The sequence below is a fragment of the Poecilia formosa genome, unplaced genomic scaffold (genome assembly GCF_000485575.1).
Source record: "Poecilia formosa unplaced genomic scaffold, Poecilia_formosa-5.1.2 Scaffold298, whole genome shotgun sequence".
NCBI lineage: Eukaryota > Metazoa > Chordata > Actinopteri > Cyprinodontiformes > Poeciliidae > Poecilia > Poecilia formosa.
This window is the reverse complement of record NW_006800237.1, coordinates 686208-710866: the sequence shown is the minus strand read 5'-3', so window position 1 is coordinate 710866 and position 24659 is coordinate 686208. Positions and strand designations below refer to the sequence as shown.

Below are 24659 nucleotides of genomic sequence, written 5' to 3'. Positions count from 1 at the left end.
GCAAAGTTTATTTCTAGTGTGCAGCACACAGTCTTTACGTCCTCAAGCAAGGACTTTTACGCGTGACGTCATCCATAACGAGAGGTGTTCAGGATCCTCGGAGAGAAAGATCCCGCGCGCCCTGGCAACCTGAGAAACACAGGTAAATGCCGCTGTTTACAACACTGTTTTGCCAGTCATTGTGCTTCAGGAATCCGAGCAAATAGAGGGCAAGAGATGCGGTAACAGTGATGTCAATGCCTCGCCGGTAGTAAAGATGCCCGGCGCCCACAGATACCGTTCTCTTGCTCGGCGGCCTGTTCTGAGTAGCTAGCTTGCTAGCTAAAGCTAGTTTTGCAGTTGTGTATCAAAAGACACAATAACCGCACCTAAAACGTTCATCTGCCTGACACCTATTGCCTGTTTCACCCACGGATAGTGACAATTACTCTTCAATTCGCCCAACGAATGTCTGTTCGAGTACTGTCTAGAGCAGCCTAACGCTTGTTTTCCCATCGACTGTCTTGTGTTATGGGAGACGGTGACGCCGTCACGGTGATGGTGGCGCACACTCAGACGAACCCGTTGGCTAAGAATACATCTAATTGTTCAGTTAGCTAAAACGCTATTTATTTGTCTCAAATGTTGAACGCCAAGGTATTAAACGCGGATGCTATCGTTGTTTTTCTGTTTTACTATGAATGGCATTGGTGTCTATTATGAAACCCGAGCAGTAGTCTATGCCCTATGGCCTAACATTTGGGACCTGGCTCTTCGACGGTGGTCGCTTGGTAGCAGTTATTATCTTATAATTTATCGCTTTGACTCAGTCTAATGATCTCCAGCATCTCAAACACCTGTGATTTTGGTCATAGTATTAAAATTACTGAGACAAACACAAAGGAATAGGAATTAGGTTTTTCTTATTGGCTTTAAGACTAGTCTTGTTGTGGCCAGTTATAGCTTTCGTTTTCCTCCCGCAGGAGATCTACATGATTTTCTAACCTGAAACGAGTGTTTCTGTTTTTGTTAAGATAATGGATGGTACAGTTGACATACCAAAATGTGTAAGTATACGATTTTATAATAGCCAGTAGCTCACCTACAATCACATACCAGTACAAAGCTCATTTCTTGCCTGAAGGTACAAGCTACAGAAATTGTTGAAGGCTCTACCATTATGCTTACTGTAAACTTTACTCTTTTGAATTATGTGGTACTGAGGCTCGTATTGCCATTTGAATGTTGTAAAGCCATAGTTGAGTCATGAAGTTATCAATCAGGTATGGAAGGTGTTACTCTGTGCATGAATTAAGACAGGGAGCAGTTCCTAAGCAATCAGTGCTTTGGACAGCTTAGACCATGTTTTGCACTGAATCATTTCCTTCCAAGTTATTAGTTACATTAACTGCATCAGATTTTTATTGATAAAATCAAGCCTTCACATTTTGGAACTGTAAATGCAAGCTTGATCAATTACATAAAGAAAGCAAGTTGGTAGAATGTCAAGTAGCTTTTGCTTTCCTTTTAATCGATTGTTTTTTGTTTTTATTTCATGCCCTGTATTTGTAGCCTCTTATTTCATTTATTTGTTAGCATGACATAATCTTTTTCTGTCAAAATTAATGACTGAATGATATTAGTTTATTACATAAAATGTTATTTAGGTTCTCTATTGAACTGTATTGTTTACACACAGTATACAGTCCCTTTGCCCTTTATTTTTTCTCTTGAACTCTGCCACTGATAGTATTTGCAAGCCTCATGCTGACCATTAATGTCGATAGAATAGACCCTGTTTATCACAGAGGTTTGAATCTAAATGTAAATTAATTTTGAGATTGTGTTGTCAGCAACATCAATGTCTGCAATATCATAATTGCAAAAGACTATTTTTATTGTGGCTGCTGAAAACATGTTATATTTTCAAGTGCCATCCTTATAAATTCTGCCTGCCAATAATGTATCTGGGCTGGTAGAGAAACTGTCAATGAACTCACTGCACACACTCAATGTATATTTTTAGTTGCCATGATGTTAAAGCACACCAGAAGTGGTAAGACGTGATGAAGAAAAATGGTGACGAAAATATGAAAACATTGTCATCACAGAATTTATCTCAATATCAGTTTCTCTTAATGTATATTCAGATTTTGTTTAAAATCTGAAGGTTTCATTGTCCACTACATTTCTTGCAGTAACTGTGTATCTCTCTGGCTATATATTATTCAAATTCAGTGCCTATCCCTTGTGACTTTTGACCTTGTTATTGGCCAATCAAAAGATGAACAGACAACTTAACTTTGTACTAAAGCTGAGAAAATGTTTCATCCCTTAAAATATGTCCCAGTTTAATTTGATGTTATGACATTTTTTGTATATTGTTCAGCTAGCTCTATTATTTTGACAATGGAGCCACTGCATTGTGTGAAAGAGTTGCAGCAGTTGTGACAAAATCAGCTGCATATTTTCTTGAATATTTTGGTTTCGATTTCTCCATATCTTCTGAAATCTTTACTGTACTTTCTGCTGTCAAGTTCACTGATTGAAAAGATGTGAAAAAGCCTTAAAGTAGGTTCAATAAGGCCATCTTTTATTCGGTATAACTTCACTATAAAAAATTAAGGAAAAACCATTCTTTTGCTCAATGAGTTTTCAATGAGTGGAAAATATCACACATTAAGATTTATTTTTCACTGAAGATTATTGGCACCCCTTATGTTAATGCTGTGTGGAACCACTGTTTGCCAACAAATACCTCTATTGTGTTTTACAGCGTTGCAACATGCACATAGAAGGTGTCTTTGACCATTTTTTTTTCTCCAGTAACTCCTGATTGCTCAGATTTCTGTGTACTCTTGTAAACATTCTTCTCTTGTTCAACCCTTTGACTTCGAATATTTTTTAACCTCCTCTTCCATTATCATTACTTTTGTGTCAGGACAAGTGAGCTTAGGTCCAGATTTAGCTTCGATGTCACAGATTCCGTTATTTTAAAATGTGAAATTATTTCTGTGAATGTAGGAAGTCGTGGATTGCTAAAGGTTCCCAAATACATTGATTTATCTAAAAAGTCAAGCATGAATTGCTAAAATGATTTGATTGCATTTATGTTGTACAGAGTGTTGTGAGTGCATTTTAAAGATATGATATAATTAAAAACAACTATATATATCAACGTGGAAGTTTTTGCTTTCCAGATAAATTTGCATCCGTTTAAAGCTGGATTTTCAGAATAGCATGATGTTCAGGGACATAAAAAAGGCTGAGTGAAATATCTACTATATCTTACCATACCATGAAGTTCAATAATTGTAGAAATGCCTCCAGTCAGTAAAGAATTATCTTCTCCTCAGTTGTTGTATAGATTGGATGCTGACTGATACCGCACTACTTTTTTTAAAGCTTCGTTCTTACGTTGTAGCTTTTTGTTAATTAAGTATTTGATTCAATCACCATGAAGATGGCTATGATTGAAGTAACATCAATCCCCACTGAGTTTGACAAAAACTGATTAAATACACCAGAAAAATAAAATAGAAATACAAAATACAGTAAAAATCCTTTGCAAAATCTATGGGCAAAGAGAGGTTTTAGTCTTCTGTGCATTTTAACTAAACAAACTGCTGACCTTATCCACAAGTTAATGAGTTCAGCATCTCTCACTAGTACATCTGCCAGTTCTATATTACATCTTTATGAAGCCCAGGGTTTACCTGCTAAGTCTGGTGGTAGAGGTGGTAGGGCAGTCTACCACCGTGTTTTTTTTTTGTCTGAAAGTGTTAAAAGTTGACAGAAATTAAAAAAATATGCACAACACTATTGGTAATACTTAATCAATTATCTCTTTGTGTTTGGGTGGTAGTGTTTCTTATTTGCATAAATTTGTTCACTTCCCTATCATTTTAGAGTTTAAAAATGATAGTACTGTGATAAACCTTTTGGGGCCTCTCGATAACATGCAGTAATTACCAAAGTAGATGTAAAGTGTCTGTTTTTAGTGGTTACAGTGGTTAAAATGTCCAAGGATTAGTATTTCTGTAATTTTCATTAAGGACTATATTCACTTACTATGCCATAGAGAATATATTTTTTACTGTCCCTTAACATAAACCTCTTATCCACATAATGCTTATCCACATAAGTCAAATATTTAGAAAGTAGAGCACAGCTGGGATATTTTAATTTAATAAAGAGTGGTAAATATGTTTTTACCCTTAATCCCATGGCTGTCTCATTACAGTTTTTCATTGCAACATCAAACACTCAAGCCACAAAGCTAATTGTTACATAAGTCGATCGTACTGGAAGGTGTCACTACAGGGCTTGGAGTCTAAGATGAGTAACAGAGGCGGGTTGACTTGGCCCCACATGTTGCATCAGTCCTTTCAGAAAGCTTGAGGCTGGTACTTTAAGTGATTTTAATACTGATTATTTAGAAATACCTTGATCACAAACTTAAATTGATACTCGAGTTCGGAAAGCAGTCTTTTTATGAGTTTGCCCAGTTCTACGTTGCAGGTGCTCTTATTTTATTTTTGAGCTCATGTCAATGGTTTCACATTGACATGAGAAATCAGAGTAAATCAGAAATTGCTGTGCTGCAGGAAATACAGAAAAGATGCATAGTTATTCCCATTATGCAAAGCAATATGTTCAAATAAACTCCACAAAGCCTGTCATTTTCCCCTTCTGTCTGTTGTTTTATTTATTTATTTTGTTAATTTACTTCGATGATAACCCCTGAGATGTAGCATCTCGTTTTCAAGGGGGTTCTTACCACATTGCTTTTATGCAAAGCAATGTGTATCTGAGAACATGCAGTTTGCCTTGCGCTTTAATAAAAATGTTTTTTTAGTTTTGATCAATGGAAACGAAAATGTGTTTTGTTTTTTTTTCTTTTCATTGTTTTACATGTCAATCAATGGTCAAAGCCACTCAAATATAATGTTTGATTTCAAGCACTGGCTAGTTGATTTGTGTAATATAGTATATGCGCTTTTGTTTGCTCCAGAAGTGATATTAATTGTTGGAAGAAAAACGCATGGTACATATTTTATTTCAGCAGGAGCAGTTAATAATGTAATAGACTAGAATATGCTACAACTAATGAAATTACGAAACTTGTATATAGGACCTGAGAATGGATATTCTAATAATGTAAGAGCTGACATTGATTGCTCTCTTAAATAAAAGATCTATAAAAGAGCATAGGTCTTATTTGTGTTGTTTTTCTTTTTTTACTTTTCTACTTTTCTCAGTGGTTCAAAGTGGTTTAAAAAATAAAATTTATCGTTTGATGCAGATGTGAAATTCAGATCTATAACTGTACAGCATACCTTATCACTAATGATTATTACAGATTGAACTTTGTTTTTTTTCTGTAGTTATTAGAAATGGATATTTTACATTGGAATAACTCAGACATAATATGAATGGTTGATATCGAAAGGTTGGAGTGCAGAAAAGGACGTCCTTAATTTGGAAGTGGAAGTTATAAACAATATCATTTAAAGCGAAGCGTGTCTGGGGGTGGGGCTTAATGAAATGGACAGAGAAAAAGACAAGAAGGGGGTGGGGTGTTGAAGGTGTAACTCACAGAATGAGAGAGGAAGAAACTCAAGCTATTGATGGGGACAGAGGGGAGGGGTGGAATGAGCAAGCGCGTAGGAGAGAGGGAGGGCTGTGTGGGCAGAGGCTTGCTGAATGAGGAAGCGGTAGAGCCATTTTTACTGTTGAGTAACTGCATGCTGGCCTAGCAGTGCGAGAGAGAGAGGGTGAACGAGAGGTAAAGGGATAAAGTGCGAACCCAGGATCTTATCGGAACTCTCTTTCTGGTCCTATCGTCTTTGTACACCTCTTGCTTGTTGCTTGTCTTCACTTTTTTGGGGAGGCCCCGGAGAGGACACACAATGGAGCGAAGAGCCTGTGGCAACTGGGCTGTTGTACTGCTGAGAGGGGGATGGGATAGAGAGAGGACCGGTTCACACAGCTAACAGAGCCTGCTGGCTGTAGGTTCCCAACAGCCTCTCCTTCCTGCCTGGACATACTTTTTCCAGACTGGCTTCTTTCCTGGAACAACCACTCTCAAACTCTTCCTGGTCTACGTTCAGGATTACTCACCATGTCTTGTGGGATTTTAGAACAAATCACTGAGCCAGAGGAATGAATGGTTTTGGAATAACCAAAAAGAAAAAGTAACTTCTTTCCAATTCATCTGTGGCCTTTTTGGTTTCTGTTTCTGTTTGGTGGAATTGATAAATGGATTACAAGATGCACTCCAAGTCGAATGATTTGCTGGATTTTCAACAACTGGATGCCCTTCTGGAAAAAATTGCACATTCAGTCTCTGTGAAAAGGTAATGTTTTGTGGTGACTCTCACCAACAAACCTTTAAGATGTTTAATAGTCATCATTTATTTACTAATGAAACAATTGAATAATAACAAGAGAAGATAAAATATAGAGTTAGTACAGGATGTTTTTTGTTTTGTTTTATTTTAATGTACTTAAAAAAAAACTGGTCCAATTTGAAGTAGATCTTCAGTGTTGTGTTGAGAACAGCATCATCAAAACTTTAAGCCCAAAGCTAAAACCTGGGTGGTGGTGCGTGGGTTTAAAGTGTGGTCTTGTGCATATTAGTATTAGAAATATCTCTTGCTTCTTGGAATGGTCCAACTTGCTTATCCTAAACAGCTGGAGGTTTAACTATAAAGAGTGAGCATGTTTCTTGTCTCTTCCTGTTAGTTTCATGACTCATAGTTTGTCTATTCGAGTTGGTGTGTGATCTCATGGATTGACGCATTTAGTACACACTGGTAGCCAACACAAGGGGAATTTCTTTTAAGTTTGTAACTTTACACTAATGAAAGACCTAATGTTAGATAATATCATATTTGTGTGAAACATGGCATGGGGGAAAATAATTGCATTCACGCGCGGTCTGATCATGACCTAAAGTAACAGAAAAAGGTATCAATTTTCAGCCAAAACTATTAAGTGGAATCGTACAAGTAAACGCACATATAAAATATTGTGTGGCTGATTTCCGGTCACTAATTTATTAAAGCTCCTAAATGGCAAGACAGATATTAGGTTATTCTTATTTACTTATTAAAAGTGAGTAACAACAAAATACTTATGTCTTGGCAAATGGAGCATTTAATTGTCTTGGTACAATTTTTAATGGTAAAATGAGAAACCGTCGTAAAGTACTGTAAAATCTTCAGGTTATGAGACTGTATTTCTACAGTCCAGTTCCAGCATATCTCCTTTGTTACAAAAAAATTTCTAGGGTTTTTTGTAATAAAAGCCTTTGCGGCCCATCCGTTGAGATCCACCATGAATTTTTTATATTAGAATCAGAGATGACCTCAATTTGTATGTGATGCAGAGATGAACGTGTTGGATAACTCTGCCGATAACATTATTTTATATTTTTCTTTAAAAAGACATAATGACTGTTCACATTTTGAACTATCTTTACTATCTCATATTACAGTTTTGCAATTACAATAATTATATGGTAGATAATTGTGATACCTGGCTCAAATTCCTGTTTTTCAACCTGATGGAAGCAGTTAACTTGCCTCTGAAGAAAATTAAGTTCATTTCCTTACAGCATCTTCCACCCTTTGTGCTCACTGTCAATTTTAAACACCTCAGTGATGCCAAACGTAGCTACCTTTCAGTCTTTTTCCCATCACTTTCATACATTTTAGACCAGTAGTCATCAACTCTGGTCCTTAATGTTTGGATCACTTCTAGCCAAGCTGGGAGTGTCTCCACTGCAGTCTGCTCCCTAATATTTTGGGAGTAAGTATGGGCAGGGACGTGGAAACATGGCCAGGCCGTGAGCTTTGGCTGTTGCTCCAATTGGATGGTTGCCGTTTGCAGCAACACTCGGCAACAGAGAACTTGAGGTTGTGGTTTAGATGGGCTCAAACAAACCCAGATATTTGTTTTGTTTTAAAGACAAACAGTGTCAACAAATTAAAATAAAGCTTAAAATTATGTTACATTTCCATCCTCCATCTGGATGTTATCATGGCTGACTCAAATAAACCTTGATATTTCACTTTGTCTTCTAGAAATGTTTTGCTGACTGAAACTTAATGAAAACGGTTGCGATTAACTATACATACAGATCTATTTACACTGTAGTGCTTAATTTTTTCAACATGTGCAGCCTTTGGATTTAGGTTATGCAGGCAAATGATATGTACACAGACTTTGCTGGAAAGGGGCATGCAGTCAAATAATAACATGCACATAGGCAAACTCATGTAAGGTTGTTTTGGTGTGTTACACCAGCCAATGAAAAATTATATTTTTGACAAAACACTGACCAGACCTACACTGTTTCTTGTTTCTTTATTTTGTATCCGTTCTTCCAAGAGATGTGCTGCTTGCAGGGCTGCAAAATCGCAGTCATTCTGCTCCAAAAGTTAACTTGTGTATTTCTGCCGCTACCTATGGTCACATTCTTCCACACTCAACAGATCGTAGATAGCAGACGCCATGTCCGCCAGTCCACTGTGGTGGCTGAGCTGCTATTTGGAGTTTGTAAGGTCCAGCCTTTGTTCATTTAATGAAAGCCAGGCCAATTAACATTTGGAGTCTGTTGTCAATCTAAATCTGGTTAAAGCTACACCTGTGGAGATGTGTCCTTACTCCAGGACACCTGATTCAAATGATTGCATGAGGCAACTGTGGCTCTGTAGGTAGAGTAGTCGCCGTGTGATCGGAAGGTTGTAGGTTTGATTTCAGCTTCCTCCTGTCACATGTCGATGTGCCCCCAGGCAAGGTACTTAACCCCAAGTTTTCTACTGATTTGCGTATCACTAGGCAATTGTGTTTGCATTGATTGAATGTGACTTTAGTGTAAATTGGCTTGAGTGGTCTGGATGATTGGAAAAAGAACAGTTTAACCTCATCAGCCATTTACTTGAAATAGATGATTAACAGCTTAGTAGGGGAATACCAATGGGAGGTCCTCACCCTGAACACCAGGGTTACTCTGCTGCAGAGTATCAGTGTCGGTATCAGTGGTAGCAATCATTCACTGATTGGAATAGGATTAGATTTTTTTAATGTTTTTGAATAGCCAGTCCTTCATCAGTATCAGAAATCAATCATTGTCAATCACTAGTGGATTTGATGATATTATCCATCCATTATCTAGGGGATGAGCAACACTTATTTTCCTTTAGGCCCTCTTGAAAATAATTTATAAGGACAAGAAATTAGGCGTCCTTGACTGGTCAAAATGATATTTGATACAAAAAAACCCAACTCTGTTTCCTAATAAACATCTTGTGCTCTTTTCCTTGTGGTGCAGCTATGAATTTTTTAGCCACACCAAAGTGGCATTGTGTCTAAAAATAAAAGTGGCCTATATGAGTTGCACTGCATATTTTTTGACAGTACATAGTGTATTAAATGTCAGATAAAGTCAAAGAGTAATTGTTTGTGAAAAATAATGAGTAGACACTAGGGATGCAAGTCATCGATTCAGCTGAGCTAGAGTTTTTAGTCGATCGATAAGATCAATTGATTAATTGATAAGGGATCATTTTTTTCATAACCTGTTGAACCATACCTTCTTATTTTAGCTGCTCTAAGCAGGTGGTTACGGTGGTTCTTGAAGGAGTTTTAAAACTTTGTTCCATGAAGTGCATTAACCCTCAAAATCAACCATGCTTACTTTCACTATGTCTTTTTCCATCATGTTAAAATGTTTTCTGCTTTATGCCCTCACCCACTTTTTTTTTCTGTCATTGCATCCTCACCTTTGTAGCGCATCTATAATTTGGGGTTGAGAAGTCTGCCATACTGCATGGCTGTTTGCATTAGAATAATTAGTTCCAAAGGAACCAATTTTAATCTAATAAATCATTAAGCAACACTTAATTGTAAGTTGATTCACTGTTTGCATCCCTGGTGCGAACTGATATAGATGAGTTATTTCTTTACATTTCCTCTCTTTACACCACTCTTTCCTTTTATGATTTTGAATAAAAAAGATGGTCATCAGTTGGCTTGTGACTAACGTTGCATTTCTTTCTCATTGATTTTGTGCTCATCCTTTAGATTAGGGGTGGGCAACTCCAGGCCTCGAGGGCCGGTCTCCTGCAACACAACTTTTAGATGTGTCTCTGAGTCAAATAATGAGGTCATTAGCAGGACTCTGGAGAACTTGACTGCACTTAGGAGGTGATTCAGCTGTTGGATTCAAGTGTGTTGGACCAGGTAGACATCTAAGAGTTGCAGGACGCCGGCCCTCGAGGACCAGGATTGCTCACCCCTGCCTTAGATTCATGCGTTATGCCATACAAGTAGGTTATGCTTTATGCTTTTTCTGCCCTCTTCGGCAATATCTTGTATGAAATGAAAAATAAGAAGCAGTTGAAATTATACATAATTATTAAACAAATCTTAATGATGTCCTGAAATAACAGCCGTGTTGCTAGTTTTGGCATTTGTATTGTGAATCTGTGGAGAATAACATACCACTAAAGTTGACTGTCCTGTCCATTTGGCTGTCTTTGTTCAATCTTAAATGATGATTTGACTAACATGAGGCTCTGCCTTCCGTTGTTTTAGTGTTTGAAACCCTGAGTGTTTATAGCATTTTACAGATTGTACCTTATTTGGAAAAAGTTGGGAGAGATTCACCGATTTGCGCGTCATCTCTAGGGTCATATTTTGAGAAACTGTGATTTATATATTATTGCTTTAAAACGTAGAATAGGTTCATTAAAGGCAATGTCTCAATATTATTTATTATATTGTCTCCAACTATTAATCCTGTTTTAGAACAGCATGTGCCCACAAATTCCTTGAAATGATCATAGAGAAAGCATGAGTCATGGTTTATTTTGAATAAAAACTAATTCCTGAGTAGTTCCTAAAGTCTGTCCAAACCAAGTGGTCCTGTATACTCAGCAGTAATCTGCAGATGTCTGATGTGATTTTAGAGACACAAAAATAATCTTGGTTAAGAAGCAGAAGCTCAAAGACATTAAAATTTGTTGAACCCCTTTGAGCTCAGCAAACAGACAGTAGCTGTTCTAGAAAAAACGTCAGAGAACAGAACCAGAGATTTTTCATAAATTTAGCACTTTAAAACAGTCACTAGGTATCCAATACACTAAACAACTACAGTTTCACCTCATAATGTTTTAATGTTCAAATTTTTAGCAAAGGTCTGGTTAAAATAAACCAACAAATAATCCAACAAGGAGGAAGGTGATATCAATTATATTTATTACTTTTATCAATCAATATAATCAATTATTAATGTATTTAGCAAGGAAAGACAGACCTCCAAAAAAGACTTTTGTGATTTTTATTTGTGATTTTTATTAGTTTTTCTGTTAGTTTCAGATTAAAGAAAAGATCTTGAGCTCAGTGTTTACTTGTAAATAAAGTCGGTTGTTCATTACTTCAGATTGTTGTAGGTTCATAAGCATTTTTGTTTTCAGAGCTGGTGGTGCAGATTTTTTGTGTGTATTTTTTTAAATGTATTTTGTTATTTTATGTTTGTACTACATTTATTTCCCTGTTATTTGTCAAAGTAAGTATCTGGCTTTTTTCGGAAGTTCAGAGATTGAGTGTAGAGAAGGCTTAGATGTGTGTCTTGGGGACCAATATACTGAATCAGTAATCAATTTATGATCACATTAGCCTTCTGACTTGAAATGCCTTAGGATTCTTACCTGTATTTTGAACAGTTCTGCCATTGTTCTTCCAAATTATATCTTTTTAGGGCTGCACCAATATTAAAATTTAGTTTATGTTATCAATATCCAACATTTTTGCTCTTTTGGCTGATAATATTTACTGATGTTGTATATATTTTCCTACCTTTTAGATATAGTGAAAAAAACAACCACACTGTTGACGACGTTTTTCCGTCTTAGTTTAACTCCCTGCAATCCTGCACTGCATCACTAATTGTCACAAGACAATTACATCCTCCTCTCCATCTTCCAGAAACACAAATGGCAGCAGGAAGAAACTAAACGTTGTTTGTTAATGTCAGCCCAGTTTTAGTTATTGGACCAATACCAATATGTGGAAAAAATGACCAATGTCAGCCAATACTAATGTTGATGCAGATATATTGTGCATTTCTGCTGTTTTTTATTAGAAAAAATGTGCAAATTTTGCGTTTCACTTTTGGTCTGTATTCTAAAGGCTAAAAATGTATTCCAGTGCAAATTAAGCAAGGAATGAAAGCCTCAGTAAACTCAATAGGTCGTTAAATGACAAAAAGTGTGGATATCAGTGTGAATAAGCAGAGTGGTGTATCGTTACCATTGCCCAATTAACTATTCATTTCTCTGCTTTTAGATAAAACACAGGCCATCATTGTGATTCTTAGTGCTGGCTTCTAGTGAAATCTGCAGATCTACAGTTTTGCCTGAATTTAAATCTTACATCTTCACATGGACGATTAATCGTTTGTTTTTACAGACGACAGTCGTTGCCTCCTTTCAAGTTAGGCATGTACTCTGAAGAGACATGTAAAACCAGATTTCCCGGTGTGAGGTCTTCACCCCCACCCTGCAACCAAAGCCACCTTCCTGTCTCCTCAGAAAACATTCCACAGTAGCCAACAGTGACCTATGCCCTGGTCAAAGGTCAACTGCTTTTTTTAGGTTTGAGAAAAACATAAGACCGGAAGCATGAGGAAGTGGACCTCTTGACTGATCAGTTTTAGTCGTGTTGTTACACTTTGCCAGTGGATTAACTAGTGTAGTTTGAATTTACATATTTGATTTATCTTATTAATTGGTCAAGTGAGATGAATTTCTTGACAACTACAATTAAAATCTGTAAGCCACATTCGTTCTGTCATCCCATCTTACCATAACATCTTATGGGCTCTGTGATTTCAACCCACCCACACACACACACATATACACACCCCACTATCAGGTTGGGATGTATCAGCTGATTGAATCATGTGAAGAACATCATGAATTGAAAGGATAATCTAAGAGGGCCTTTAACTTATTGGATTTTCATTATGCATCAGGCCACTTTCAAAGTTGCATTCTTATGGGCTGGTTCACTTGGGGGGCCGGGGGGGAGAAAAAGAGCAATAAGAAGTTAAGCATTTCATCAGTGCTTTCCAAAATAACAGGAACAAAGACAGTTTCTTAAAGATGTTAGCCTGTGATTGTTTTGACCCAAATTTCCTGATCATATCTATAATTTCATCAACTTGTGCTAAAGGTTTTCTGTGAAAACAGGGATGTATCCGTTCTTATTTTTATCAATTTGGTTCTTTACATGGATAAAATAACGAAAGATTAAAAAAAAACACAGCTTTACTCGCTTTACAGAATTAATCAAAGTTTTAGGCAAGAGTTGTGGCCTTTATATTTGATATACCTTTAGGTATATATCTGTTATTGACTGTCTCTTATAACTCTGTTGTTGGCAGTGTAAAACCTCTTTGTTTCAATTGTATCAGTTGTTCTTTGTTTAATTTAGGAAAAAATGATTTATTGAAGTCTCTGCTATATTTTTGAGTGTTTTGATGGCTGTATCATATTAATGACTGTTCAACGCTTTATTTTTTTCCAGAGATTCCAGTGAGGAGTGCAATGGGATCAGTGGTACTCTGTCAGTGGAGTCTGTGCCGGGGCCAAGACTGAACTGGTGTTCTGCCAGCACCCCTACCCCTGCCCCTACTCTCGCTCCAGCTCCCGTTCCGGGACCTGAGCCCACGCCTTACCCTGTCAGAATGGGAGACGGCCTGGATACTGCGCAGATGTCGGGCAGCAGCCAGGGGCAGGCTCAGCAAACGGGCAATCCCCCTCCCCCAGAGTTCTTCAGTCCTAACAGGCCGAAGCGCCAGACCAACCAGCTGCAGTACCTACTAAAAGTTGTGGTAAAATCCCTATGGAAGCACCAGTATGCCTGGCCTTTTCATTCACCAGTGGATGCCATTAAACTTAACCTGCCTGTGAGTACAACCTGCTCTTTTTTGTTGCATAACCATATTGAGTAAAGAAACAACTCTTCTTCATTAGGTTGCTTAAAATGTTCCATTAGGGGATTATTAGCAACATTTATGTCAGAAAAAATGCATTATATTTGTGCAACTTAAGGGAATTAGCTAGTGCTTTTATTGTCCCATTTAAGAACATCTGTGCACTGTTTCTGTAAGTAAAATTATAGTAGCGATTGAAATATTAATCTTCCTTAACACTTTCAAGGAATACAATCCCAATTCACAACAACAAATATCAAGGCATTTAAAAAGACACACGGGTTCATATCCAGTTCAAACCGTATTTGTTGATTATGTAATGTGTCATTTGTTTATTTCGGATATTACCATCATCTTTCAGGAAGTGTGAGAATCTGGTCATGAGCCAATCATCTTCACTCATAAATATAGAAACTTCTATTGCTGCTTAGTGGCACAGAGTTCATTAATTCAAGGTCCGGTGTTGGTCAGCGCTCTGCTTGGGAAATTTATGTTGATATAACTTATATATGCGCTCCTAGATTAGGTGTAAAAATCCAAAATAAGTAATTTGTAAATAAATTAAGTCAGTTTAGGTTGTAACATGTAGGTCCTACAAGTTTTGGTGGAAATGTTATAATATCTTTAGCATATCAATTACATAATGTTGCAATTTAAGCAATTGTTGTTCACACATTTTTCAACGTTTTTTCTAGGATTACTACTCTATAATTAAAACACCTATGGACATGGGAACAATCAAAAAAAGACTTGAGAATAGCTACTACTGGAATGCCCAAGAATGTATTCAGGACTTCAACACGATGTTTACCAACTGCTATATATACAACAAGGTAAGATAGTTGCACACAAAAGCCATGGTTGCTATGAAATACAAATGTTTCTGATGTATTTCCACTTTTGCTGAGGATGTTTTTCCTGTTCAACAGCCTGGCGATGACATAGTTTTAATGGCTGAAGCTCTAGAGAAGGCTTTCCTTCAAAAAGTTGCAGAGATGCCTCAAGAAGAAATAGAGATCCCGGTCATGACAGGAAAGGGTCGTGGCCGAGGCCGGCGAGAAGGTGGTATGTGATTTGCTTGCTTATACTTTGCTCCTAATGAGCAATCTTCTACGAAACAGAATAACAATTCAAGCGCCATGTTCTGTCACCAAGGTTTAAACTTGAAACCAGGCTCCATCATTGATTCGTCATCCACGACTCCACAAACGCGTGGCCTGTCAAACCTTCCAGTGGCTCCGCAGTCTCTAGGACCAATGCAGGCTCCATCTGTGCTACCTCCACATCCTTCAATCCAGGCTCTGCCCTCCCTTGTGCCCCAGACGTTACCCAGCCTTGCACCACAGCTCGGAGCGCCATACACCATGGTTCAGCCAGACTGTGTTCCTCAAGTTCCTATCATGACTTCTGTGCCTCTCCCCACTCAGACCTCTCTCCCCCCAGTACCGATTCAGAACACTGCCCCTATGCTGCAGAGCCCTATAACTATGACCAAAGTAAGTTTGATGAATGAAGAGAAATGCATTTGCTTTGCTTAGCACATTTGTGACAAATGTTTGTTTAGAGAGTGCCATAAATATTTGGTTTTGAAGTCTGAGTATCTGATTTTCTCTCTTTTTTTCCCCCCTCCACATCAGCCAAAAAAGAGCCAAAAAAGGAAAGCGGACACTACAACACCAACAGCAAATGACCAGCTGAGTGAGTCTTCACCTGCAGAATCTAAATCTGGGAAGACGTTACCCAGAAGAGAGAGTAGCCGACCACCGAAACTGTTAAAGAAGGAGGCTCCGGACTCTCAGCATCACATAGGCATGGTAACCGGTCTGAGTGGACCAAGTGGAGGGCTTAGCCCCAAACCACAGGATCAGCTAGGTTACTGCGCTGGTCTAGTTAGGGACATGCTATCCAAGAAACACGCTGCTTACGCCTGGCCATTTTATAAACCCGTTGACGTGGATGCACTGGGACTACACGACTATCACGACATCATCAAACATCCAATGGACCTCAGTACCATCAAGGTTTGTTAAATGCATGACTATAAGAAGAAGAAAAAAATCTCCAAAATATGACGAGTGCATTTTGTGACATGCCAAGTGATATATCCTTGATATATTTTGCTAGGTCAAATTGGAAACAAAGCAATATCGAGATCCCCAGGAGTTTGCTGCTGATGTAAGATTAATGTTCTCCAACTGCTACAAATATAACCCACCAGACCACGAAGTAGTATCCATGGCACGGAAACTGCAGGTACATAAAGGTTTCCAGTGTTCGTTGAGTGGAGGAATGATATAATTTTAACACGTTCTTGATTAATTTTGTAAGTTCTGTTGTTTTTTTACTATCTAAGCCACATGGTCATTTCCTATATGGTTCATTTGATTTTATAGGACGTGTTTGAGATGCGCTTTGCCAAGATGCCAGATGAACCCGAGACCAAGCCAGTGGTTTCTGCCCAAACTCCTACACTTCACCATCCTGCCCCGGTGAAGCCCCAGCCCCATTTGGCACACGTTCACACATCTTCAGACAGCTCCAGTGACTCATCCTCTGAGTCTGAGTCTTCCACTGATGACTCCGAAGAGGAAAGAGCTCAGCGGTTAGCAGAGCTCCAGGAGCAGGTCAGTGATCAAAGGAAACTCCAGACGAAGGCAGAGCCGTTACTCAGCTCTTGTAAAACTTTTGTTTAAAAATGGTTCCATTTTTCCACAAACAGCTGAAGGCTGTCCACGAGCAGCTGGCTGCCCTGTCGCAACCACAACCCAGCAAACCAAAGAGAAAAGAGAAGGAGAAGAAAGAGAAGAAAAAAGATAAGCATAAGAAGAAAGGCAGCATTCCAAGCCATGTAGATGAGATCCAGGACCCCCAACCTGTTCCACAGCTGCCCAAGAAAACTAAGACCACAAACAATAACAAAGATGTGGTTACTAAGAAGAAACCCAGGTAGGTTTATCAATTTTTAAGATCAAATCCACTTTTGTCCACTTTGATTTTTCTTTCTTCTCTTGCCTTCTGCCATAAATTTCATGTTTTTATTATTGCTTATATATACAGATCTGGACAAAATTAGGAGACCATTTAAAATGATCCGTTTCTCTGATTTTACTCTTTATAGGTATATGTTTGAGTAAAGTGAACATTGGTATTTTATTCTATGAACTACTGACAACATGTCTCCAAAATTCTAAGCAAAGATTTAGTATTTATTTGCAGAAAATGAGAAACGGTCAAAATAACGAAAAAGATGCAGAGCTTTCAGATCTTAAATAATGCAAAGGAAACAAGTCAATATTCATTTAGAAACAACAATTTTTTTAACTCGGGAAGAGTTCAGAAATCAGTATTTGGTGGAATAACCATGAGGTTTTCAATGGGGTTCAGTGCAGTAGACACTAAATTTTTTTCCAGAGCTGTATATTTATGCATCGTAGAGCCACATGAAAACTATAACATACTGATGCTGATTGTATTTTATTCAACTTACTGATTTCTGTGTATGAATTAATTAAGCTGTATCGTTCTTCAAGCAGCTTAGGTCATGGTGCATCGTCATGTTTTATACAAAATTCCAGTTTGTCCAACTGTTCCTTTTTACGCATCATTTTCTGCTGTTTTCAACATAGTAAACAAGCATTGCCTATTTTTACAGGAAAAAAAACATTTTTATGTGCACTTTTAGGTTAGTGAAAAGTACATTTCTGCTCTGGTAAACTCCCTTTTTTTGTTTTCCCCCCTATAGCAAAAAGGAGGTTTTGAAAAATAGTCATCCACCCAGTCTGCAGCACGTTCCCAACCTGGAGGACAATCTTGGAACAACTGGACCACCGGTCCCAGGGGAGAAATGCAAGCCCATGACGTACGAAGAGAAGAGGCAGCTAAGCCTGGACATTAACAAGCTTCCCGGTGACAAGCTTGGCCGTGTAGTACATATCATTCAGTCGAGAGAGCCCTCGCTCAAAAACTCGAATCCTGATGAGATTGAGATTGACTTTGAGACACTGAAGCCTTCAACTCTACGGGAACTGGAGAGATATGTGTCATCCTGCCTCAAGAAAAAGAAACGGGTTCCACGTAAGATACTGTGTGTGAATAGATTTATGTTTTGGTGTTGCATCCACAAGAGTAATTAACACAAAGTTGTTTTTGTAGCCGAGAAAACCGTTGAGTCAGTGGCTCCCTCCAAAAAGACGATATCTTCTTCTGAAAGCAGTGGCTCAAGCTCAGACAGTGAAGCTGAGGGATCAGGTGGGTTCTGCTCAATTGCCTTTTTCAAGTTCCCATGATACCACACCTTTCTACAGAAAATCCCTTTTTTTTTCCCTACAAAGCAAATTTAATAGAATGTGTGTTTAACCAAAGTACTAAAATAGATCAAACAGAAGAAGAGATTAAACTTCCTGTTTTTGTTTTTTTTCCCCCAGGAATGATAAAACAGCCGAAGAAGAAGAGCCAATCTGTGAAAGAGGGGAAGAAGATGCATCCCCATGTCCAGACGGGCTCTGCTCAGACTGGGTTTCAGTCCCAAGCTGTTGTCTCTCAGGCCAGCAGTCAGATGAAGCAGCAGCAGCAGCACCAACCGTCTCCTGCAGGCTTTATGCCTCCTCCCCCCGTCGCTGCTCTGGAGTCGTCCCACTTGCTAGAAAGCTACGAGCCTCTGCCTCCGTTCAACCAGCCGATCATGCATATGCCCCACCACACTGGCAACTCCTCCCCTCCACCTCCGCATATAAATGCTCATTCTGCTGGATCAGTGTCCCCTGAAACGCACCCATTCCTCAACCAGCATCCGGTCCTCCCGTCTCCAGGTAAGGATGCATGTAGGTACTTTGATTTTAAAGCTTTATTTTTATTTTATTTTTTGTTATTACAAGTGTGAGAGTGCCATCTCCAGCATATCTCCGGTTCACATGAGAATATATGTGCACTGCATGTCTGGATAAATAGTACAGATAAATATGTATGTCAATGTTTTAAATATCATGATAGCATTGAGAGCGAGAAGACAGAAAGAGATTTGAGGAAATGCCAGACATTATTGTTCCTATTTTAATAATCTTGTTTTGAAGTAATTCTACCCCATTTTGGTCCACTCAGTAGACCGACTGCTCTGGTTGTCTCAGGTTTGAAGGGCTCCTTCTCCAGATGTTTCAGCTCCTTCCACAGATGTGCAGTGGGATTTAGATCAGGGCTAAAAGAAGGCCCATTCAGAAAAGTCCTGTGTTTCACTCACTCTTCAGTATTTTTTGGTGTGTTTCGGGTCACTATCCTGATGATGAGCTGCAACTAAAACCAAGTTTTCTGGCACTGGGCCATCTGACACCTTTTCCCAGAATGTCTTCATAGTCTTGAGATTCCAACATACCCAGCACAGATTCCTGACATCCTGTGCCAGATGGAGCAAATCATCCTCTGAACATAACCAAACCTCTTCCTTCTTTCACTATGGCCACAGTGTTCATTTCTTTGTATGTTTAATCTTTTTATGAACATGAAGCTCCAGCCTCAGATGTTGCTCTGGGTTGTTTTTGGTCCTGGTTAAATAGTCTGGTTGCTCTTGGAGTAACTTTGGTTGATTGGTCTCTTCCACTCCTGCATGTCCGGTTTTGCCTCATTTCAGTTTGCTGGCATCCCAAAGTTTTCCAAATGGCTTTGTAACCCTTTTCAGACCTTTTAAACTTTTCCATGATGACCATTGGCTTGTGAAATTGAGTTTTCCTTTCTGAAAAAAAGTCATTTTATCGCAATTAAAAAGGGAAGCAATAACTTTTTCAGAGAACCAGACTTATTTGGATATTTTATTTTTCCCTGATGAATAAAATCATGATTTGAAAACACTTTTTTGTATTTACTCGGGTTATCTTTGACTGATATTAAAATAGTTTTAATGATTAGTAAAATGTGACAATAAAAACAAAAACAGATGAAATCTGTAAGGGGAAAAACACATTTTCTTAACAATAAATATAGAGAAAAAATTATTTTAATAGTTTTAAAATATATTATTGTACAATAACTCTTATGTTTTGCCAACTTGGATTCTTCAGGATGATTTACAAACATAAATAAATCGAAATTCAAGCACATTAAAAAAAGCATCATTTCAAATCAGAATCACATTAAAGTGAATTATTCATGAATAAATGATTTACCGTGATGTTTCAACAATTGATTCTGTATTTTATTTATTTATTTTTTTTGCTTCTTGTTAACTATTTGAATCTTTTGTTTAACCCCAGCTCTACACAGTTCGATGCCTCAGCAGCCGTCGCGGCCGAGTCACAAAGCAGCGCCTCTTCATCCAAAACCGCCCCAGCAGCAGCAGCAGCAGCCAGCCCCACCTCAGCAGCAGCAGCAGCAGCAGCAGCAGCAGCCAGCTCTACAGCAGCAGCCGCAGCTCCAGCCTCAGTCGGCCCCCCCACCACAGCATCAGCTCCCCTCTCAGATCCCCCCTCAGATCCTCCACACTCACCAACCCCTGCACCAAAGGCCCATGTCACCCCCCACTCTCACCCCTCAAGGTTTGCTGTCTTCCCAGCCTCCCCAGATGCTGTTGGAAGACGACGAAGAGCCAGGGTCAACTACACCTATGAACCAAGTGCAGTTATTCCTACACCAGTTCCAGCCGGCCCGTCAGCCGCAGCAGTCCATGCAGTCGCACCAGGCACCGGTTCGGCAGCAGCAGCAGCCGCCGCAGCTGCAGCAGCTGGGACAGACTTCTCTCCTGCAGACGGCGACAATGCAGGCACAGTCGCAGCTCTCCGCACAGACTTCGCTGCCTCCTCCACAGCTTTCTGTTCCCTCTCAAGCCCAGCCCACTGCATCACATCAGGCCCCGCCCCCTCAGATTACCCTACACCAGGCCCGCCACCTGCAAAACGCTCAACACCAACAGCAGCAAGCGCAGCAGCATCAATTGAACTACCAGCAGGGTCCGGGACTCGCTGGTCAGTCCCAGGCGTCGCAACACAACATCTCGATGTCCTCCAACAAAGCACAGCAGATCATCCAGCAGCAGCAGCAGCAGCAGGAGCAGCCCTCCCCTCGGCCATCCAAACCTGACCCATACAATACCGGTAGGTGTGAGAAAGCGATGCAAAACCCTGTTTCTAAATGCCAAAACTGCTTGGTTATGATGTCTGTTGCTTCCTTGACAGGCCACATAAGAGATAACCCGTCTCCTCTCATGATGCATTCCCCACAAATCCCCCAGTTTCCTCCCGTCTCTCACCCATCCCCACCTCACAACATGCAACCCAAAAAGGTAAGATGTTTACAGAGACCAAAGTCTTTCTATAGATGGGTGCAAACGCCAGGAGCAGTGACCTTGAATCATTCTCTCACCATGCAGCAGAGGGCCCCTGGAAGCCAAGTTGCGGTTAAAGAGGAAAAACTTCCTCCGTCACCAGTGATGAGAGGAGAGCATTTTAACTCTGCGATGAGAGCAGAGCATCACAAACATCCAGAAATCAAGCTCAGTCAGACCGGCCAGAGTCAACAGAGTGAGCACTCCACACTTTTTATTTTACTTTTTTATTTTACTTTGTATGAAACGCTTGAAATAATGCACGGCCTGAGATGCTGACAAAGCTTGTATGAATGTTTTGGGCAGGTTTAAAATCAGTGGATAGTTCACGGCCCGTCATCCGTTCCTCTGAGCCCAGCGGGCCACCTCCCACCCTGCAGGAAAAGGAGAAATTCAAGCAGGAGCCCAAGACCCCTGTAGCTCCCAAAAAGGTACAGGTGGGTAAGAGGCTCCGTTTCTGGACTTGTAGTAAATCTGAATATTTGCCTTGAGCAGCACTGCTAATAAATCTCCATGTTTACGTTCTCAGGACGTGAAATTCAAAAATATGGGCTCATGGGCAAGCCTGGCACAAAAGTCAACGTCTACAACGCAATCTGCTGTGAAGTCATCGAGTGACAGCTTCGAGCAGTTCCGCCGTGCGGCCCGGGAGAAAGAGGAGAGGGAGAAGGCCCTGAAGGCCCAGGCAGAGGCGGAGAAAGACCGGCTGCGTAAAGAGCAGGACAAACAACGGTAGAACAAGAAAACACACAAGTCAGACAGCTACATTCACCTGCTGGGTGGATGTGGATGCTAATCTATAAGTTACGCTCAGAAAGTATTTTAGAGGAAAATAAATGCAACAAGAGAGTTTATTCTGATGCTTGTTAGACATGTAGCTGTAGCATTATCGTAGACATTCTGCTTCGATACACAGACTAATATTTGTGCTGTGAAAAAACTTATTTTAAAAGATATGGAATAATTTTTTTTCCCCCACAAGACATTAAACTTCACACAAGATGTGCGTTTAAGGGCTTCATTTATTCATCTTTTATGCATTTGTTGATTGCAAATTCTTTGTCCGAATGCCTTACAGAGGGCGGGATGAAGAGGACGTCATCGAGCCTCCTCCCAGAAGAGTGCACGAGGAGTCTCGTGGCCGCCTCGAGCCGCAGCACATCCAAGCCCCTTCTCAACAACAACCACAGCCGCAGCAGGTGCAGGTGCAGCAGGAATCCCAGCCGGCTGCCGTCCAGCAGTCTCCTCAACCCGCCACTCCGCCTCAGCCCTCCACACAGAACTCACTAGACCAACAGAGGGAACTGGCACGCCGAAGGGAACAGGAGAGGCGGAGGAGGGAGGTGGTAAGCCGACGCTCGTTTACTCTCTACATCACATGCAAAAACAAACGGGGGAAAAAAAATGTTGATTTGAAATGCTGAGTTCTTCTTTTCTTTCTACAGATGGCAGCGACTATTGATATGAATTTTCAAAGTGACTTAATGGCTATCTTTGAGGAGAACTTGTTTTGAGAAAAAGAGGACAGCAGAATGAACTGCAGAAGAAGAAGAAGAAGAAAAGTGAATGAATGCCGCAAGCATCCTCTTGAATAAAATCATGGCAACAATGCAGCGCAGACCGCTCCGCAGACTTTATGCATACACAACCAGCCCTGTTGAGACTGAAAACAAACGCTGGCTGGACGAGCGGTTACGGCTCACTTTGGCCCCATTGGCTGAACACATGGTGGGGGACTCTTATTGTTTTGGATGTCATTTTTTTTTGGAATCCAGCATTGCTTGCCTGATCTCTACTTGTGGAGGGAAAAAAAAGGACCCCCCCTTTTTTTTTTTTTTTTTTTTTTTTTTTTTTTTTTTTTTTTTGGCAAGTTGCCTTTGTCAGACTTGATTCTCTCACTGTGTGTTGGCACAACAATACTGCAGGAGTAAAGACATCCCAGTCCTGGAGGTGGTGAAAATGCTCTGAATTACTGACAGACTGCGCAGAAGTATTTTGAAACTGCCAGATGTCTAAAATCGTGAAGAAATTTGTCTTTTATGTTGTTTATTTTGTCATTAGTGAACTGGTTTTTTTTTTCTTTTCTTTTTTTTTTTTTTTTATATATATATTTGGTGGGGAAGGGGTGGGAGCAACTTCCATACTGTAAATCATGTATATTTCTCAGCAGAGAAGGTACAGTTTGCCTTACATCTCTTTCCTAAATAGATAAGTATGTTGTATGGCCTGCACACATGGACAAACCAATAACATTTACAGACAAAAACCAGAAGCCGTGCAGAGTTGTTTTTTGTTTTTTTTTCCCCCATCATCTAGGATCTACTGTAAAAAAATATTTTCTTATGCTTCAAAAACTGTTTATTTTGGATCTGTCTGCTTTTCCACCTCGGTTCTCCTTGCACCAACACACTCCACCACCTATGCCAAACAACTCAATATCTTTTATGCTAAATAACTTCTCTAAGCATTGTAGGTAGATAGCGGGCAAAAAAAAAAAAAAACTGAATATATGCATTATCATAGCTCCAGTGAGTATTTATCAAAGAAAAGATCAGTTTTCATCTTGTATTTGTCATTTAAAAACTACAAAAACTAGCTACCAGAAGAGTTAAAGAGCCAGTTGTTTCTGAGCTTTAGTTGGGTTTCACTACAAGTGTCGTTATATTTGTTTTACTATCAGATATTGATGTTCGGCTGTTCACAGCAGTCACTACTGGATTGGATGAGCCTCTTGTGTTGCCTTTGTGGATTCTGTTGTGACTAAAATCAGTGCTTAACATAAGAAAGATACAATTAAGGAAGAAGAAACGATTTCATCTTTTGTAGCCAACAGCTAAAACAAGTTAGTAACAAAAACAGTTAATGGGACCAGACGAAGCTCCCGCTTTCAATCATCTTCCAAATCACAACAGGCACTCTTGACAGTTTCAAAAAAACAAAAAAAACAAAGATCAACCAGAAACGTCAAAACAAGAAAAAAAAAAAGAAAAAAAAAAGTTTAAAATGGTTTTCTTTGTTCTTGTTTGATAATAGTGGATGTAAGTTCTAATTCTGTTCCTGGAGACTTTGTTGGAGCTGGGCTAAAATCTGAACTTATGTTGTCCTCTCTATTTGTCTCTTAAAGTGTATTTTTTTTCTCCAGTGCCTGTATTGTATTGCAATTCTTGTTGGCTTATATTACACTTTGAGGGGATTTAGAACGTGGCACATCAGGAGTGGGAGGTTTAATATTTTAAACGGGAGGGAGATTTTTGTTGTTTTTTTTGTTGTTTTTTGTTTGGAGAGTTTGTGTTTTTTAAAAAAAAAAGGAGAAAAAACATTCAACCAAAAAAATAAAAAAAAAAAAAAAAAAAAAAAAAAAAAAAA

At 39.3% G+C, this 24659-nt stretch overlaps 1 protein-coding gene across 4 annotated transcripts; it reads left to right on the top strand.

Moving 5' to 3' along the window:
* The first annotated feature begins 42 nt into the window (after positions 1-42).
* Positions 43-24256, top strand: LOC103152022 (bromodomain-containing protein 4-like). Of its 4 annotated transcripts, XM_016660802.1 has the most exons (20): positions 43-142; positions 963-1046; positions 13579-13960; positions 14683-14820; positions 14917-15052; positions 15143-15483; positions 15625-16008; positions 16112-16240; positions 16381-16611; positions 16707-16933; positions 17730-18061; positions 18140-18235; positions 18412-18807; positions 20227-21063; positions 21145-21251; positions 21339-21489; positions 21600-21730; positions 21823-22025; positions 22372-22639; positions 22739-24256. In XM_016660802.1, exons 2-20 carry the CDS (start codon positions 1021-1023, stop codon positions 22805-22807), a joined length of 4584 nt encoding a protein of 1527 aa, XP_016516288.1. In that variant the 5' UTR covers positions 43-142; positions 963-1020; the 3' UTR covers positions 22808-24256. The 4 variants fall into 4 exon arrangements, with proteins under 4 accessions (XP_016516288.1, XP_016516287.1, XP_016516286.1 ...); XM_016660801.1 differs by lacking the exons at positions 43-142; positions 963-1046 and adding an exon at positions 5701-6338 and having other exon boundaries at positions 14917-15049; XM_016660800.1 differs by lacking the exons at positions 43-142; positions 963-1046 and adding an exon at positions 5702-6338.
* Positions 24257-24659: the final 403 nt, after the last annotated feature.

What these genes read in the sequence shown, in the direction of transcription:
- LOC103152022 (XM_016660800.1), top strand. Translation starts at nt 6,241, where the DNA reads ATGGATTACAAGATGCACTCCAAGTCGAATGATTTGCTGGATTTTCAA. An exon ending in ACCTGACCCATACAATACCG is followed by an intron (nt 21,064 to 21,144) that starts GTAGGTGTGAGA and finishes CTTCCTTGACAG; the next exon opens with GCCACATAAGAGATAACCCG. An exon ending in TAGCTCCCAAAAAGGTACAG is followed by an intron (nt 21,731 to 21,822) that starts GTGGGTAAGAGG and finishes TTACGTTCTCAG; the next exon opens with GACGTGAAATTCAAAAATAT.